Here is a 19443-nt window from a genome sequence, read left to right as displayed (position 1 = left end):
CTTATCTCTGCTTTGTCATTATTCCTTCTGGTGTGAAGTAGGTCTTGTCTCCATGTTTGTTTATCTTTCTGTGTTTGTGTCAAGTTTGGAGTGTTGAGTCTGTGTCATTATGTTAGTTTCTGTTTTATTTTGATAGTCTCTTGTCTCTCGCGCTTTGTATTTCCCTTTACTTACATTGTCTCTGTTATTAGTGTCTGTAATCCCACTTGTTTCCTCTGCCTGCATTACCTGGTGTGTATTTATTGCCTGAGTCTCCCCTTATCTTTTGTCATCTCCTCCTCGATTCGCTTCTCTGCATGCCACCAATCTACTTCCTGACTATTGTCTGGTTATTATCTTTTTTACCCGCTTGTTTAACTTCAAATTACTGACTTGTATTTGAAAAATATATTTGACACAGATGTTGCTATCATTAAAACATTATATTTATAACTAAATACATATGTTCTGTGTTTTCTGATAAGGAATCAGATTAGCTGGGCATCAGTCTCAGTGCTCTGGAAGAGTTGAAATCTATCACAATAAAATATGGGGAACAGTCTGTGACCATGGGTGGAGCACAGAAGATGCTGAGGTGGTCTGCAGACATTTAGACTGTGGACCAGCACTGAATGCCACTCAGTCAGCTCACTTTGGAGAAGGAACAGGACAAATCTGGCTTGATGAAGTGTCCTGTTCAGGAAGTGAAACATCTCTAACTGATTGTCAGCACAGAGGATTTGGGACACACTCCTGTGGGCATGGTGAGGATGCTGGTGTCATCTGTTCAGGTGAGACTCTTTTTAAATCACGCACTGTATTCAGTTCAAAATAATCCAATCCAGCTGTAAACCAGAGAGAAATATATCTGTTTGAATGAGCTTTACATGTTTGAAACTTCTAAACGAAAGCATCCAAAAATGTTAAAATAGCTGCTGCTGTCTCTGTCCAGTAATTTGGCATTAGGATTTGTGTAATTTGTTGTAAGTTGTGTGTCAGAAACGTTTTAATTGTCATTAATTGAAGTTTGCGTGAAGGCTGCTGCAGATGTCAGCAAGTCTAGCTCCAAATGTTGTTTTTTTCACAGACTGTTCCTTGTTTGAATGACCTGTATGGAAGAAAAAAAAACAGGGTTAGAACACATTATAGTGAAGTAAGAAGAACATTTTGTAGTCCATTTTCTGTGTGTTGTTCAACATGGCAGACAAGGAAAAGAGGTTAGGAAAAAGAGGAGGTACTTTTTGAGCGCAACCTTTGCATTCTTCAGTACCAGCCTGCATCCCATCCCCAGTGTGTGTGTGTGTGTGTGTGTGTGTGTGTGTGTGTGTAGTCCTGTCATCTTTTGGATTTTTGCAACAGTTAATAAAGGCTCACTTGTTGAAAGATTTTGAAACCATTTCCTTCATTAAATAGGAGAAAGCATTACAATCATAATCAAATATATGTTTTCTGTGTTTTGTGTTTAGGAATCAGATTATCTGGCCGTCAGTCAGGTCGTTGCTCTGGAAGAGTTGAAATGTACCATCAAAAAAGATGGGGAACAGTCTGTGATGATAGCTGGGACTTGAATGATGCTGAGATTGTCTGTAGGCACTTAGACTGTGGCACGGCACTGGCAGCTCCTAAAGAGGCTCATTTTGGTGAAGGAAGTGGACCAATCTGGCTTGATGGTGTGGCCTGTTCAGGAAGTGAAAGGTCTATAATCCAGTGTCAGCACAGAGGGTCTGAGAAAAATGGCTGCACACACCATAAAGATGCTGGTGTCATCTGTTCAGGTACATCTCTCATCATCAACAGATTTATCATTAACTCACAGTGGTTCTGCTTCTCTGTCTATTTTGTCCTAAAATTCAGGGTGATCACTGCAAATCATCTCATAAAGTAACCATCCTGCACATCCTGCATTTTTCAGTAATAAAATGTTCAATGATACTAATACAAATAATACTAATACTTGAAATGAGTAAAGAATATGAACAGCCTATTTATGCGAGATAATTCATAATTTTATTGGGGGGTCATAACCTCCCGGAAATTACACCCTGAAAATGTTCTGCTATGAATGTAGCTGTAATCTACAGAGAAATATGTTTTCCATCATCTTTATAAACTGCTAATAATTAAAAGACATAGTGTAGTTATTGCCATGTATTTGGGCACTGTGAGTCTGAGTGAACGTGAGATGAGTGAAACTTATTTAATGTACAGAAATGAGTCTCACAGTAATATTCAATTAAAATATTAAATGCATGTACTCTGAGTTCAGGTGCACGCATCAGATTAACTGGGTCCACTCGTTGCTCTGGAAGAGTTGAAATCTTTTACAACAACACTTGGGGAACAGTCTGTGATGATGGCTGGGACTTAAATGATGCTGAGGTGGTTTGTAGAGAGTTAAACTGTGGAACAGCTCTGAATGCCACTAAGTCCGCTCACTTTGGTGAAGGAAGAGAATCGATCTGGCTTGATAATGTGGACTGTTCAGGAAGTGAGAGATCTCTCACTCGGTGTCAGCACAGAGGATTTGGGAAACATGACTGTACACACAGTAAGGATGCTGGTGTTGTCTGCTCAGGTAAGAAACTTTACTAATCAAAGGTAAATTAATAATAAAGGTCAATTCAATTTTTTACTATTTATTTCATTACCTCTTGGTTTTGTCTTTAATATTATGTCATTAATATTATTTAAGATTCCAGCATTTATGGAAAATTATTAGCTTGACTTGTTTGTTATCATTCAATATTAATTATTCACAGCCTGACAAACAAAGTGATGAGTGAGAGCTGTCAAAAGAAACCGATTTAATATGATTGAAGCGTCCTATAATAACATTCAACACTGAAATGTGAACTTAACATAATGTATATAAATAGGATCGTTCTTTTGTTTGTTTATTATGATCATTGAGCAGCTCAGTGATGTAAAGTTTGCAAATGATTGCCCTCATGAACCAATTACACACTGAATAACATTCAGTCCATCAAAATGTTTTGTCTTATTGTTTATTATGCTCACTGTGTCTAGGTGTGCCAGTCAGATTATCTGGAAGCACTTTGTGCTCTGGAAGAGTCGAAATCTTTTACAACAACACTTGGGGAACAGTCTGTCATGATAACTGGGACATGAATGATGCTGAGGTGGTTTGCAGAGAGCTGGGCTGTGGAACGGCACAGAGTGCTGCTGTATCAGCCCGCTTTGGTGAGGGAAGTGGATCCATCTGGCTTGATGATGTGTCCTGTTCAGGAAGTGAGAGATCTCTGACTGAGTGTCAGCACAGAGGATTTGGGACACATGACTGTACACACAGTAAGGATGCTGGTGTTGTCTGCTCAGGTGAGAACTGATTTTTTAAAATATTTATCATTAAATATTAATAATATTTAAATACTATTATGTGGTGGGAGGTTTCTTTCTTTTTGTATTGATCACATAGTTTAACCATATCACTTTAGTAATGTAGAATCACATTTTCACCAGTTGTATGTATGTGCACCGTAAATGGGCCTTATGCTCTATCACACATGTGTAACATGTAAGAGTTACATAGAGTCTTTGTCTGTGTGGGTATATAAGATGTGAGGATGGCAGCCATTGTCAGAGACTGCTTAGCTGTTTGACCAGAGTCTCTCCATATTGCAATATGTTATTAAGCTCACTTGAAATCATGCTCACCGAGATGTTTGCAGATTTATTTGAAATTTTCATGACAATTATTAATATATAAAGTAAACTTTTTGCCATTTTTAATTGAATCCTCTCTCCATGACTGCTATTTTCTCAGTGATCCTCCCAAAGCCCAGAATCTTCATGATTCCTGCTGGTAAAGTTGAGCGGCGAAGTGACGTCAGCATCACTTGTTCAATATCACCTCAAAGCCAACAGCTTCTACAAGGAGAATTTACTCTGAAGCAGATTTCAGGCTCATTCAGTCAGACAAAACCATCAACTACCAACTCTGCTACATTCAAGATCCTCCAAGTAGATTTTGACAAGGATGGATTGTACCAGTGTGAATATTCACACGACTCCAGCATCTCCACAAGTGACTCTGTCACCGTCTCTGTAACTGGTAATAAAATGTACCATTGTTTATATTACAGTGACAGGAAAATACTGTGTTTACTTGTTACGCCCACTACAGGCTATTAGCATGAAAATATAACATCCATTAAGATAAGAAGTCTTAATTTCAGCAGTTCATCGATCAACGGCAACACTTAAAAGTCACTTCCCAATTATATCTAAGATTGCAGAAACCCAGCTTACTTTCATGTTCATGCCAGTGTTCACTGCAATCAATAAATTAAAATACATGCCATGTGAATAAAAATTTTCATATTCATCCTGCCCTAAAAACTCCCAGAAAAGCCTTCAGTTAATCCAAAATACAGCTGCGAGAGACTGAGAGAAAAAGAAAGCATATTTCTCTCATGTTGGCATTTTTTCATCGACTCCCTGTTAAATCTAGAGTCGAAATCCTTGGTTTGGCCAAAGGTTTCTTCCTGTTAAAAGGGAGCCTTTCTTTCCCAATGTTGCCAATTGCTAATTCATAGGGGGTTATGTGATTGGTGTGGTTTCTCTTTAACACTGTACAGTCTTTATCTTATAATATAAAGCACCTTGAGGTGTTTTGAATTCTCAATATATATAAAAACTGAATTAATCTGAAATGTCTGAGCACCAAAGAATTGCTGGACTTTTGGTAGAGAAATGTTGTCCTATTCTTGAGGGATATAGGATTATAGCAGCTCGACAATCCTGAGCTGTCTTGTTTGTTTAATGATGGATTAAATGTTTTCAGTCAATTAAAAACATCTGGATCATATTCACACATGACAGACGCATTAAAACAGTGACAGTTTTTTCAGCCACCAGGTGGTGCCTCTTCTTCAATAGAGCTTCTTTATTTGTTGTTTCTTTTGTTTTCAGTGTCGATGCAGCATCCCAGGATCTCTGTGACATCTCCAAATGGAGGACTGGCTGAGGTTCCTGAAGGTAGAGAAATCATGAAGGGCTACAGCTTCATCTTCACCTGCTCAAAAAATGATCGCTATTCAGGAGGAGTTTTCAATCTCATCTACTCTGGCTCCAACATCAAACACATCAAACACAATAAGACATCTGTCAACAACTCAGCCTCCTTTAGTTTCCCTGTAGCTGACTTTGAACACGAGGGCAGCTACAGCTGTGTGTATGAGATAACTCTGACAGCAGGAACATTCACTTCTCCTGAGACGGAGTGGATTTATGTCTCCGTTATATGTAAGTTAAGGAGACAACAGAACTCAACATTTCTGTTTGCTGTGAGTGTCCTGGGTCAGTTTACGGAATGTTTTGAGTTTTTTAAACTTTCAAGTCTTGTTTTGCATTTGCACTTGTTCTTAGTCTATTTAGTCTTGTTTTCAGTTCCTCATTGCTTTAAAGTTTAATTCCTCGCTCAGTGTTTTGTGCTCATTCATTCATGTGTCTGTTTTCCACATTTAGTTATCGCACTTCATGTTTTATTTTGAGAGCGAGTGTGCTTTGCTTTTACTTTTGCTTCCATTGTTTAGTTTTCTGTGATTTAATTCAGCTGTGTCTCGTTCTCCCCGGCTGTCTGTGCTTCCCTGATTGCCCGTGTGTGTCTGTACTGTATAAAGTCATCGTCTTCTTTTTCCATTTGACAGAGCAGGTCTTTATCTTGCTCTAGTGTGTTTTCCATGTTAAGGGTTTCAGTTTCTCTTTTTGGCCTTTGTTTTGCTAATGCTTGTCATTAGCCAAAATAAATGGCACACTTTCGGTTCAGTCCTGTCAGTCTTTACGCATCTGCTAATGGTTCCTCCATCTACACACAGTCAGTAGCATCTACTGATCATGGCAGTGATAGTTTGACTGCATCATGTTGGAAGGTTTTCGATGACACAGAAAAAGGATTTAAAAAATAATTGGAATATTTAAACATTTTTTGTAAGTATGTGGTTTTAATCAAGTTTAATGATGCCATATGTTATGAGAAAAAGTTGAACAAAGAAATAACCCACACCTGTTAAGTGCCTGAAAATTGTGGCTATAAAATGTTAATTTCTTCACAGCACATTAAATACTTTTGTTGAATCCTTCAAAATCACTTTGAGTCTCACAGTTACATCATGTAAGTGTGGCTACACACTTAAAATAACACAAATCTAAAGCTTTCTAAATCTAACTGTAGGTAGTTCATTAGTGGCTGTTGTACAGTCTGCAATGTTGTATTGTGGTCACCATATTTGTCAGATGGAGCCACGTCTCCTAAACCCATAACTGGGTAATATTGTGTTGAGGACACACCTCCATCTCGTGGAGAGGGTTTTTTCATTCACTGGGAGCCCATTGTTTCATAATCCATTGATGTTAACATGATTTATGAGGAGATTTTTCACAAGATTTGTTTCAATGTCTTTAAAACAAAATAAATTATATGACAGTTTGTTCTGTGGTAAGTGATGATGACTGATCTCTTTCCACAGATTCAAGAACTCCAATCCTGAGATATGTTCTCCTGCCTCTGGTTCTGCTTTTGGAGAACATCGCCCTTCATTTCTACTATAAGGTACATCAGAGTAATTAAAAGCATGTATGAAACTGAGTAGTAGCTGAGAAGTGTAGGAACAGTAACATGGATTGTGTCCCGTCTCTCCAGGTCATCAAAAAGCAGAAATCAGACAAAAAGAAGAACGATGAGACGGATGTTTCCAGATCTGAAGAAGTGGAGGCCGAGGAGGAAGCAGTCCAAGAAATAGAATAGAATTGAAACACATAGAAACACACACAAGTTTAAAATCCACTATCTGATTTTATCTATATCTATCTCTTTCTAGATATGCATATAGATATCTATTAGTCCACATATACTCCAGTCCTCTCTCTTTTTTTCATCTTTCTCTGATTCTAAAAGTGAAGTTTTTACAGATTAAGTATTTTTTTTCCCTCAATAACCTCTATCTTTTGCTAGCTGACAGAATATGTGTCAGTTTGTGATGTCTTTGTACTCTTGAGTGTTTGAAATTATTTGCCATTTAAAAAAACAAGTTCCCTTATTTATAGCCTCCTATCCTGTGGCACTACCAGCAGGAATGTATGACAGTGATGAGAAGGAGAAGTATGCAGCCGGAGCCAGGGGGGGGTTAAACGAATGATATCATCCAACAGTTTTTAGCTTGTATATCTCAGTGTGGTTTGCAGTTTGCAGGGAAGACATGACAGGAGTCAGAAACTACAGCTGATGAACAGTGTCTGAAAGTCATGTCATTAAGAAATAGCGAATATAAGGAAAACAGGGGCGACTCAAGACTCACATCCATGCAGCTTATAACTTAAAATATAATGTTTATGACGTTTGACTTTGATTTGATGATTTCTTGAACTAAGTTAAACTGTCAGCCTTTTATTGCAACAGAAAAGTGGAGTCCACAAGTTTAGAAAGACCAAAAATATCTCTAACATTAATGTCAGCTCAGAGGAAGCTGAAAAACTCCTTCACATGTTTGATGTGAAAATTTCAAACCACCTCTCACCATCAGTAACATGTCCCAAACAAAAACCCTCACTGACCCACATTTACTTTGTTGGGATCTGGTCACATTAGGCTGGATTATGTCAGTAGAACCGACTAGACCCCCGCAGATTTAATCAGGCCTGTCTTTGACTCCGTCCTTGTGGCTAACAAGTTTTTGTGGGACATATGTAGTGTCTTCATTCACCCATCTGTGAAGTTACAAAGTCAAGGTACATACTAATTTCTGAGAGCATGTCAGACACCACTGATCCAACATGTGGCTGTAATGTGCTGAGTAATACTGACACAGCTCAGCTAGGATCATTGAAATTTTTCACACCATGTTTCCAGCGAACAACATCTTTTGCTGTGCTTGCTGTACTCTGCTGTTGAGCTCTCTGACCACTGTGATGGTTCTTTAAGTTGCTTGAAGACGTTTCACCTCTCATCCGAGAAGCTTCTTCTGTTCTAGGGTCAAACGGTGGAGAGTCCCAGATTTATATAAGTTGGTAAAGCTACGCCCCCTGCTGTCCAAGATCAACACAGCTAGTAGGACTGCTGTCACAGAGAATCTTAATTAGCGGCTTTATTTCCTGTTAGTACATTAAATATTTGTGCTTTTATTTCTGTGTTAAATAAAGTTTGTTCGGCTGCAGTAATGCTCATGATCAGTAAAAGGCTATAGCTTTGCTTCGACTTTAGTTTCTACTACTGTGAAGTTTTTTGCATCACTGTTTTTCTGTCACATTTTATAATTTGTTGAAATAAAATTTTAAAAATGTGATTGTATTAAATGTGATGTCTTTTTTTCCTGCTAGTTATCATCCTTCTGTCATCTTGTTAACCACCTGCCGCAGTCTTTCATTCATCTTTGTTATAGTTTTATTATTTATGTTGATTAAAAAAAGGATGATCTCTGCATTTTCTGCTAAGATGTGCAGAGGAGATCAGCTGGTTTAGTCAGTTTGCTGGAAGACAGCTAATGAACTTTCTTCAAGAGATGCCAGAATATTTTTTTGTTTTAAAATATTAAGGTTAAACCAATTAAACTAGTTGGTTTTAGATAACCTTGACTACCGCACTCTTCACTGCACAGCACAACCTGGCTGATATTACAAGAAGTTTTAGAATCCAGTGCATGACTGAGAAAGGCCATCACATCAAATCATGTTTAAATTTCGGCGGACAGTTTCGTCATCTTTACCTGCAATAACATCAGCTTTAATCACGAGGACTGGACGAGGTGTGTGCCTGTACCTTTGTGTGGGGACCTTAGGGTGCATTTCAGAGTCTATGACATGTATGAATCTTTGCACTATGCTGCTGTTTCTTATCATTTACTGAGAGTCATAAGACTGAGGTATTGTCTCCAAATCTGGAGTATAACTATTTCACTGGCTATAAATCTAAAGCCAGTGTCCTAGTGTTTCCTTCCACCTTGCGACTGCATGTGGTGCAGTTTCCTGTGTAGCTGAGCCTTAGCCAGATCTGCAGACAGCCTCCTGGCCATGCGGTCAGTGGTCCTCTTCATGCTGCGAGCCATCTCAATCGCCTGGTCCAGAGTCCTGTTCACGTCTTCTTCCTAGAAAACCAAAGAAACTTGTCCCTTATGCCAAGTAAGACTCGTGTATGTAACAGTAAAGACCTGATCTTTGATGATACACAGCAGATGTTCCTGTATATAAAGAAAACTGGTTTATTTGATTTGCCTTAAAGTTTGAGACATTTGACCTTGCTCCTGCTACGTCTGCTTGTCTCGCTGCCAGTCTTGAAAGGCACCGATGATGGAGACAGTGTCCGCTGAAAGTACACAGCCACTGTACGACCTTTCCTACCCCTCAGGTGAGCCTCGCCTGCTGCCTTTAGATCCTCTTTAGCTCAGGTTCTCAGACTGGAGGACAAGCTGCTCAGAGTTTAGTGACCAGCCACAGTGGCATGGTGATGTCACGCAGCCATGGTGATGTCACACACAGACCTGTTTTAGGTGTAAATGCAGGTAGATGATGACAGCCCTGCATTGTGATGTCAGCCCTGCAGTGTGTTCATACACACGCTGAAAACGTTTGTAGCAGAGGTGGACGGGGTAATACCTGGTGGTGCAGTTTACCCCAAACCAAGCTGACCCCTCCTCCCATGATTCACAGCTGGAAACGGATCTTCTGAGCCCGCCCATCTCATCCCTCTGAGCCCGCAGGTGCTTTTAATGAGTGGCGTGTGCGAGCCTGTTTGCTGCAGTTCTGACATCCTGGGCGTTTCTCAATATGCGTACTTGTGCGTACTTGCGTTCTCGTGTACTCGTGATACGTCATCAGTCGGAGACCAAGTACTGTTCCAATTGGCACGCATCAAGCCGAGAACGCGAAAAGTCCCGGATGTGTTCTCACTCCGCCCGCTTTATCGAGCATGCATCGGTGTGGACTTGGTACAGCTAAATATCCCAGAATGCATTTCGTCCAAAACTCAACAGCGGACTCCCGGCACATCGTTTTCAACCCCCCCCACGCTCGCGGTCTTCTCACTACTCAGGTTAAAGAAACTCCAGCAGCTGTCTATAGTATTGAGTGTCCACTCAATTGAGTTTCCAATAGAAATAAAAGCGTTCTAACATCTCACCTGCTTGTTTTTATTAAGGTATGTACACGTATGTACATGTACACTATTTTTATTAATAGAGGTTTCACTACTGCGGTTAAAAATGATATATAAGTCACTTAGATCACTTCTAAATGTTAATGTTTGGTTTATTTCAGTGTTTTATTTGTTCCTGAGTAAACCGGTTTGGCTGTGATTAAAGTTAAGCTTCATAACATGTTACTCACAGTTAAATTAAGAGGGGACGGCAGTAAAACTCCGGACCTGTGACATCATCACGCACGGAGGTGTTCCAATTGTACAAATCGCGAGTCCGTGCTCGTTCTCGGCGGTACGTGCTCCCGTGCGTTCTCGGCGATACGTACTCACCGAGAAGCGAGTACGCACTCGGCGTATTTGAGAATTGAGAAACGGCCCCTGTCTTTTTTTCAGGCCTGTCGTCCTCCGCCATCGTCGCCAGTCAGCAAGCGTCTGCCCCGTCCATGTACCCGCCCGTACGGAGGTGAGAACGGTAACACACACACACACACACACACACACACACACACAGGAAATGTTTTAGTTTTTTGTTATTGCTTTTTCTTGCTTCTTTCTTTTTTTAAACACACCAAAAACGCAATTAGTAAAAAGCAATTATGCCTGAGTAACCCGCAAGTGCTCATCACATCCATGAATATGCTTGGACTTCAGGCGGTGCAGCAGCTCCACCTACTGGTCAGATTAGTGAATCTCAGTGTAAAAAAAAAAACAGTGTTACTTAGGGTGACCATATTTTGATTTCCAAAAAAGAGGACACTTGGCTCAGTCATTAAAAACTTGCTTAAAGAAACATATTTAACATATTTAAACCAATGACTGTAGAAAACATGGACGACGCGACAGCTCCCCAAAAATGAAGCCAAAACGTCTCTATCGCCCCCTGGTGTCTGGCTGCAGTATAGGTCATAAACCCCGCCTCCTCCATGTTAGCGAATGGGACTGGGATCAGACTAAAATAAATTTATTCTCCTCAGATAATTTTTTTCCAAAGATTCTTTCTTTTGTTATCAATAGTTCTCATCACGTCGATTGATGTCCAAGGGGTCTCCTCTCCCATAAGTTTGATTCTAATTCCTACCGCGGTGATGTTAAATTGGGGTGAAACGTCATCATAAGCTTTGACTGGCAGCTGCAGTCACGGAGAATCTTGCGTATCTCTGTTCGGGAATAGCAGATAGAGCGTAGGCTCTGAGAGGAGGGCCAGCGTTTACGTTATGAAAACACGGGATGTCACGGGAATCATTAAGTAGTTCGTCTTCTTATACCGATATTGAAGATGAATCACTCAGGCTGATGTGTCAGTCACTTGATATGGATCTGTCTAAGCTTCAAGAAAAGTACAAAAATTTTAGGAAAGAGAACGCAGAACTAGGGGAAGAGAATGCAGAACTCAGAACTCAAACTGTGGAAATTCATCAGAGCCTAGTGGAATTAGAAGAGCGTATAATAACTAGAAATGCTCCTGAACCTGAGGAGGCTGAGACCCATGGTTGTCAGGTGTCATGATGTCAAACGCCTACTTCAGGCAGGTTTAGGTCTTGCCACAGCGGCCATTGTTGTTCCTGCAGCTTGCTGGGCCATCTCAAAGCCTTTCTGCTGAAGTGAATGTCCCGCTGTTCTCTGTGGGATCATGCTTATTATCTTCAGCCCTACTGTAATTGTGGATGTGGACCAGTTACCTTTTAAAAACAGTAATAATGTTTTAAAGCCACGGTCCACCAACTTGTCATAAATATGCTGTTCTCTCCTTTATGTTCAATTTTATTTTGCCCCTCACCCCCCAACCAGTTATGGCAGAAGACTTGCCCCTCCCTGAGCCAGGTTCTGTCAAAGGTTTCTTCCTGTTAAAAGGGAGTTTTTCCTTTCCATCGTTGCTTAGTGCTTGCTCATAGGGGGTCACTTGATTGTTGGGGTTGAATTTTTGGATTTGATTTAATTGGCTTGAACTGAAAAACCTAAAAATTCAGGTGATGGGTTCACATAGTGGAGAGCACTACATTTGGTAACTGCACTTTTTTTTATTTGTAGTTTTTGTAGTGCTTCCTACTACAAAAACTACAAATAAAAACCTTGCAGTTAGTGGCAAATCAAAATAAAGAATACACATTTTTTTAAAAATCCACTACTGCTCTGTGTGTTTACTTCAGTGATCACTTGTATGTTTTTGTTATAGAAGATTATAGATTGTCCAAATATGTGAGAGTTTTCAAATTAGCACTGCATGAGATTAACTGTGGAACAGATCGTAGAGCAGATCATGTGTTGATCTGAGTCCTGTGATTTCCAGTAGTGATTTATTACCAAGACAAAATCAAATCCTATGCTACCGTGTTGTTGGACAATAAAAATGATGGAGGTGTCAGAAACGGTCCGGCCCTGGTTATTGTCTCAGATAGATTACTAAGAAAATGTTTTATTTACGAATGCAGAGATCTCAAAGCTAAACGACATAATTTTGAATGAGAGAAGTGGTATTAAGTGTATTCATTGTTAATCACAGAATCCTAATTCATATATGATTTTACTGATAGTTAATTATGTTTAACTGCTCAGCACTGATCAGAATATAACCAGGAACAAGTTTAACCAGTGTGATAGATCAGAAAATATAAATATAGATGGGCTTCACACACAGTGTGTGTGTGTGTGTGTGTGTGTGTGTGTGTGTGTCAGCTTTCCTCACTAGTTTGTCCTCTCTCCTTGCATCCTTGTTTCTGATGATGCCCCCCACCCCCATAACAGACTGGAGCAGCACACTGGCCACAGCAGGATGAATTCTCTTACCATTGCTGGTATGGATTCCAAGGAAAAAAAAAAAAAAAAAAAAAAAGTGTGTGCGTATGTATGTGTATATATGTACATGTGTGTAGATATATATGTATATGTATGTGTGTTTGTTACTTTGTAATTATTATTGCCTGTTACCTGTGGTAACGCAATTTATAATTAATATATGAAAAGAACATCGAGGGAACAGTTTACCCTGCCGGGATAGGGTTACCGGGGCCCCGCCCTGGAGCCAGGCCCGGGAGGGTGCCCGAGGGCGGCGTCTGGTGGCCGGGCCTTAGTCCATGGGGCCCGGCCGGGCACAGCCCGAAGAGGAGACATGGGCCCATCCTCCCGCAGGCCCACCCACCGCAGGGAGGCGCCATAGGGGTCGGGTGCATTGTGTGTCGGGCGGGCGGCCAGGAGCGGAGGCCCTGGCGGACCGATCCCGGCTGCCAAGACTGGCAATAGGGACATGGAATGTCACCTCTCTGGTGGGAAGGAGCCTGAGTTAGTGCGTGAGGTTGAGAAGTACCGGCTAGATATAGTCGGGCTCACCTCACGCATGGCTTGGGCTCTGGAACTAGTCTCCTGGAGAGGGGCTGGACTCTGTCTCAGTCTGGAGTTGCCCCTGGTGAGGCGGCGGGCTGGGGTGGGTATTCTAATATCCCCCGGCTTGCTGCCGCACGCTGGGGTTTTTTCCGGTGGATGAGAGGGTTTGTTCCCTGCGCCTCAGGGTCGGGGAACGGGTCCTGACTGTCATCTGCGCTTATGCGCCGAGTGGCAGTTCAGAGTACCCAGCCTTCTTAGAGTCCTGGGGGTGCTGGAAGGTGCCCCACCTGGAGACTCTGTTGTCCTACTGGGAGACTTCAATGCTCACGTGGGTAACGACAGCGAGACCTGGAGGGGCGTGATTGGGAGGAACGGCCTCCTGATCTGAACCCAGTGGTGTTTTGTTATTGGACTTCTGTGCAAATCACAGTTTGGCCATAACGAACACCTTGTTCGAACATAAGAGTGTCCATAAGTGCACGTGGCACCAGGATGCTCTAGGCCGCAGGTCGATGATCGATTTTGTAATCGTATCACCAGACCTGCGACCATATGTTCTGGACACTCGGGTAAAGAGAGGGGCTGAGCTGTCAACTGATCACCACCTGGTGGTGAGTTGGATCAGGTGGCGGGGAGGACGCTGGACAGACCCGGTGCATCTAAACGCGTGAGTGAGGGTGTGCTGGGAACGTCTAGCAGAGGCCCCAGTCCGCGAGATCTTCAACGCACACCTCCGGCAGAGCTTCAACAACATTCCGAGGGAGACTGGGGACATTGAGTCCGAATGGACCATGTTCAGCGTCTCCATTGCCGGGCTGCTGCATTGAGCTGCGCGCCGCAAGGTGGTTGGTGCCTGCCGTGGTGGTAATCCCGAACCAAATGGTGGACACCAGAGGTGAAGGGAGCCACCAGGCTGAAGAAGGAGTCCTATCGGGCTTGGTTAGCCTGTGGGACTCCAGAGGCAGCTGACAGGTATCGACAGGCCAAGCGGAATGCGGCTCGGGCAGTGGCTGAAGCAAAAACTCGGGTGTGGGAGGAGTTCGAGAGGCCATGGAAAAAGACTTTCGGACTGCCACGAAGAGATTCTGGCAAACCGTCAGGCGTCTCAGGAGGGGAAAGCGGTGCTCTACCTGCACTGTGTATAGTGCTGGCGGTGCGCTGCTGACGCCGACTGAGAAAATTGTCAGACGGTGGAAGGAATACTGAGGACCTCCTTAATCCCACTGACACGTCTTCCGAGGAGGAAGCAGAGTCTGGGGATGAGGGAATGACCCGCCAATTTCTGGGGTCGAGGTCACTGAGGCAGTTAAACAACTCCTTGGTGGCAGAGCCCCTGGTGTTGATGAGGTCCGCCCGAGTTCCTGAAGGCTCTGGACGTTGTAGGGCTGTCCTGGTTGACACGCCTCTGCAATGTTGCGTGGAGATCAGGGGCAGTACCCTGGACTGGCAGACCGGGTGGTGGTCCCCATCTTAAAAAGGGAGACCGGAGGTGTGTTCCAACTACAGGGGATCACACTCCTCAGCCTCCTGGGAAAGTCTATGCCAGGGTGCTGGAAAGGAGAGTTCGTCCGTTAGTCGAACCCTCGGATACAGGAGGAACAATGCGGTTTTCGTCCTGGTCGCGGAACACTGGACCAGCTCTTTATCCTCTCGAGGATACTTGAGGGTGCATGGGAGTTTGCCCAACCAGTCTACATGTGTTTTGTGGACTTGGAGAAGGCATTCGACCGTGTCCCTCGGGGTGTCCTGTGGGAGGTGTTGCGGGGAGTATGGGGTGTCTGGCCCATTGCTACGGGCCATTCGATCCCTATACAACCGTTGTAAGAGTTTGGTTCGCATTGCCGGCAATAAGTCGGACTCGTTTCCGGTGGGTGATGGGCTCCGCCAGGGCTGCCCTTTATCACCGATTCTGTTCATAATTTTTATGGACAGGATTTCTAGGCGCAGCCAAGTGGCGGAGGGCTTTCGCTCGGTGGCCTCAGAATCTCATCTCTGCTTTTTGCGGATGATGTGGTTCTGATGGCTTCATCGGTGGGGCCTCCAGCTCGCACTGGAACAGTTCGCAGCCGAGTGTGAAGCAGCGGGAATGAGGATCAGCACCTCCAAATCTGAGGCCATGGTTCTCAGCCGGAAAAGGGTGGAGTGCCCACTCCGGGTCGGGATGAGTTCCTGCCCCAAGTGGAGGAGTTTAAGTATCTCGGGGTCTTGTTCGCGAGTGATGGGAGAAGGGGCCGGAGATCGACAGACGGATTGGTGCTGCGGCTGCAGTGATGCGGACGCTGCACCGGTCCGTCGTGGTGAAGAGGGAGCTGAGTGTAAAAGCGAAGCTCTCAATTTACCGGTCAATCGTCCCGACCCTCACCTATGGCCACGAGCTGTGGGTAGTGACCGAAAGAACGAGATCGCGGATACAAGCGGCGGAAATGAGCTTCCTCCGAAGGGTGGCTGGCCTCTCCCTTAGAGATGGGGTGAGAAGTTCGGCCATCCGGGAGGGGCTCAAGTGAGAGCCGCTGCTCCTCCACATCGAAAGGAGCCAGTTGAGGTGGTTCGGGCATCTGACAAGGATGCCCCTGGGCGCCTCCTGGGTGAGGTGTTCGGGCATGTCCCACGGGAGGAGGCCCAGGGCAGACCCAGGGACGCGCTGGAGAGATTATATCTCTCGGCTGGCCTGGGAACGCCTTGGTGTTCCCCGGATGAGCTGGAGGAGGTGGCTGGGGAGAGGGAGGTCTGGGCTTCTCTGCTTAGGCTGCTGCCCCCGCGACCCGACCTCGGATAAAGCGGATGAGGATGGATGGATGGATGGATATTCTGTATTCAGTTATGAAGGTTCTATTTGTTTTGCTTGGTTTGGTTTGTTTGGTTTGCAACGATGGGCGTAGCTGCGGGAAGCTTATTGTTTTTTGTTGATGACTGAATATAGGGGTGGGATTTAATAAGTTTTCTTCATCCCACTCCTTTTCAGGTACATTTTGGGTTTTGTGGGGGGGGGGGTTGTGCACTTTATGTTCAATATATGTATTTTGTTGTGCCTGAAATGAACAAATTAAAAAAAAAAAAATGCTGCAGATGTCAAGTGATATTTCTTAAAATGAGGCTCTGGCCCTTTTGAATTCTACTCTCTACCAGACAGTCCTGAAGGAGAATGTCTGACCATCAGTTTGTGCCCTGAAGTTTAAAAGCACTGTAGTTATGCAGCAGGACCGTGATCAGCAGCAAGTCCACTTCTCAATGAGTCAAAAAACAAATGAAGGATTTGGAGTAGCCAAGCCAAAGTCTGGACTTAAATCAGACTGAGGTGCGTCAGCGTGACCTTAAACAGCTGTTCATGCTGAAAAAACCCCCAATGTGTCTGAATTCAAACAATCCTCCAAATAATAGTGGACCAAGATTCAGTGAAAGACTCACTGAAGGATCACAAACACGTGACTGCAGTTCCTGCTGCAGAGGGTGGAACAACATTCCACCTTCTGCAGGTGGTTTGGAGAGTGTTTTTCCCTTTATAAATGAAATTGTCATTTAAACAATACTTTTTGTATTATCTTTATTATCTTTGTCTAAAATGAAAACAAGTCTTATTATGTATCAAACAGACAAATATGCAAAAATAAGAAAAAACCTTCTTCTCAGCACTATATGCCCACTCTCCTGTTGGCATATTTCTGCTGTTTCCTGTTCACCAGTGGATCAATGGATTCATGTAAATGTTGAAATGTCAATGATGGTAAATAGAAACACAAACGTGGAGTCTAACTCAACAATCCCACATCAAGGAGTGCTCAGCCACAGTGGAGCAGTGGATTCAGATGTACTGGTAGGGAAGGCTGGATTTTGCAGCTGGTGAACATCTTCTAATCATGCCTTCCCTATTTCAGTAGCGGCTGTAACAGAGAGTTGGAGCTGGGAGCACTGCACAGTACCAAACCACAGAGTATTAATCAGAGAAACGGTGTGAACAAAATAAAAATGGTGAAAGTGAGATTCCTGAGTTGTGTCGGATCCTTCAGGGTTACAATATGAAAATAACCTTTCATGAAATATCGATAGTGAAGTTGTCACTGGTACATTTTTCACTGAACTAATCAAAGCACAGGCTGATCTTTGTCTAACAACTACCCAGAAAATATTCATGAAAATGTCAGAACTCAAATTGAAGTATGGTATGTTTTTAATATTACATGACCTCAGAAAGACATGGACGTGTTTCAGCCTGTTGCTTTCCTCACTGTTTCATTTGGGTGTGATGCTCATTTTAACACCCCTTGGTTCTAACCTATGTTGGATAAAAGAAAATAAATATATCAAATTAAATGCTAAATAGAAATATTTACAGTATGAGTTCCTTACTAAGTTGGTAGTTAAGTAAAAGAAAAAAATATCTATTCCCAAAACAGTTAGCAGTGTTTGCCCCTGCAGAGCTTTGCTTTCATAAATATGTACTTAAGTAGGATTGCAACATCTGATGAGACATTTGATAAAACTGGTTTCAGAGAACTTTTTTTCACCTATCACCAACAAGTATCACTGAGGCTGGAACAAACTGTCAACAGTTATGAAATGTTGACTTCCTCTTCATGTGCTTTACCCTCATTGTATATCTCTTTATCTCTTTTGATGCAAATTCTGCTGTGAGCCTTTGGATTTTTTTTCACCAGTTTTCACAAAAAAAAAAGAAGAAAAATATGTGCATATGTGTAAATGCTTTCATTATTTTTAATACCATGAAACACTGAGCTGTCCTCACCACTGACACTGTGGAGAGTTTACAGGGACTCGACTCATAGAAGTCAAACCATACCTGATTTAAAGTGGGCCGATCTCCCTTCTGAGTGTTTCAAGTTTGTCTAAATCAGTGGTGCCAAATGCAGGATGTGGCCACTTATTTTACTTCATTAATAAATCATTAACGAAGTAAAATAATTTGAATGGGGGGAATCCAGGTAGAATTTGTATCCAATAGTGATTGAGGAAGATCGGCAGGCAACGAGTCCCTGGATAGTACTGAGACACTGGCTGATACACTGAGAACGAACGACATCAACATGAACTTTAAATCACTGAGGTAACTAAGAGCCTGAGTGTCACTAACACATAAGCAGACAGAACAATCTGAGGCAGATATTTTAAACAGGAGGTAAGTGGAGTTTGATTGCAGGTGTTTCAGAAAGCAGAGTGCAGGAAACATGTGAAGGCCACAGTTTGAGCTCTCATATTGTTGTTGAAAATGTTAAACATCCTGTGGTCATCGTGTTTTCTGTGCATGCTTTGCAATGATCCAAACAGATTTTTTTTTGTAGGTTACATTCAAATGTTTTATTTGTGAATATATTGTTGGGGAAAACTAGTTTCCTGTTTGGGATTGGGAGAGAAAAAAGAGAAACAGATGCTCCTGAGGGACTTGGTTTAGAAAGAAGCTTTAAGTAAGCTGCACATTTGCATGGTTCAGATTAAAGTGTTTTCAGTGTGGGAAAATGGTTGATGTACTGAGCTACATCACACACTGAGGTTTCTGTGGTTATTTTACGGCAGAGTGCCAGAAATATCAATCAGAGGATCTGGCATCTTAATCTATGTAACTGTGGTTTAGCAGCAACATCACATCCGTTTGAGACTGCAGGTGGAACAAATACCTGCAGCCTTCAGACGTCTGCAGAGACCTGCAACTATTAAGAAGTAACCTTCACTTTAGTTTTCTAACTGTTGTGGATTACAGAACTGGTAAGAATAACTAATTCATTTTATTCCATCTGCCTCACAGTAAAATGGAACTTCAAATATTAGCTTCATTTATTATGGTCATGCAAATTACAGAACTTAAAAAAAATACAACTACATACTGTACAGATAAGTCGTCCATATACAAGTTTAGAAAACATATGAAACATTTACTTTGTAAAAAAAACCTCAGTTTATTTGAACAGTTTCTGAATTCTAGATATATAAGAACAGTTTATGAACACATCAGTATTTTATTCGCAGCAGTTCCTGCAGGTTGTAGCTGC

General features: G+C 42.5%; 1 protein-coding gene across 1 annotated transcript; it reads left to right on the top strand.

Moving 5' to 3' along the window:
- Window positions 1-1176: 1176 nt before the first annotated feature.
- On the top strand, window positions 1177-7876 carry LOC120436895 (deleted in malignant brain tumors 1 protein-like). The gene is made up of 8 exons (XM_039607729.1): window positions 1177-1213; window positions 1446-1775; window positions 2249-2554; window positions 3007-3315; window positions 3764-4051; window positions 4912-5244; window positions 6468-6550; window positions 6641-7876. The coding sequence occupies exons 1-8, from the start codon at window positions 1177-1179 to the stop codon at window positions 6743-6745; spliced, it is 1791 nt and encodes a 596-aa protein (XP_039463663.1). The 3' UTR covers window positions 6746-7876.
- The last annotated feature ends 11567 nt before the right edge of the window (window positions 7877-19443 follow it).

Source organism: Oreochromis aureus, unplaced genomic scaffold, assembly GCF_013358895.1.
Source record: "Oreochromis aureus strain Israel breed Guangdong unplaced genomic scaffold, ZZ_aureus HiC_scaffold_32, whole genome shotgun sequence".
NCBI lineage: Eukaryota > Metazoa > Chordata > Actinopteri > Cichliformes > Cichlidae > Oreochromis > Oreochromis aureus.
The sequence above is the reverse complement of the archived record's forward strand: the minus strand, read 5'-3'. Positions and strand labels throughout refer to the sequence as shown.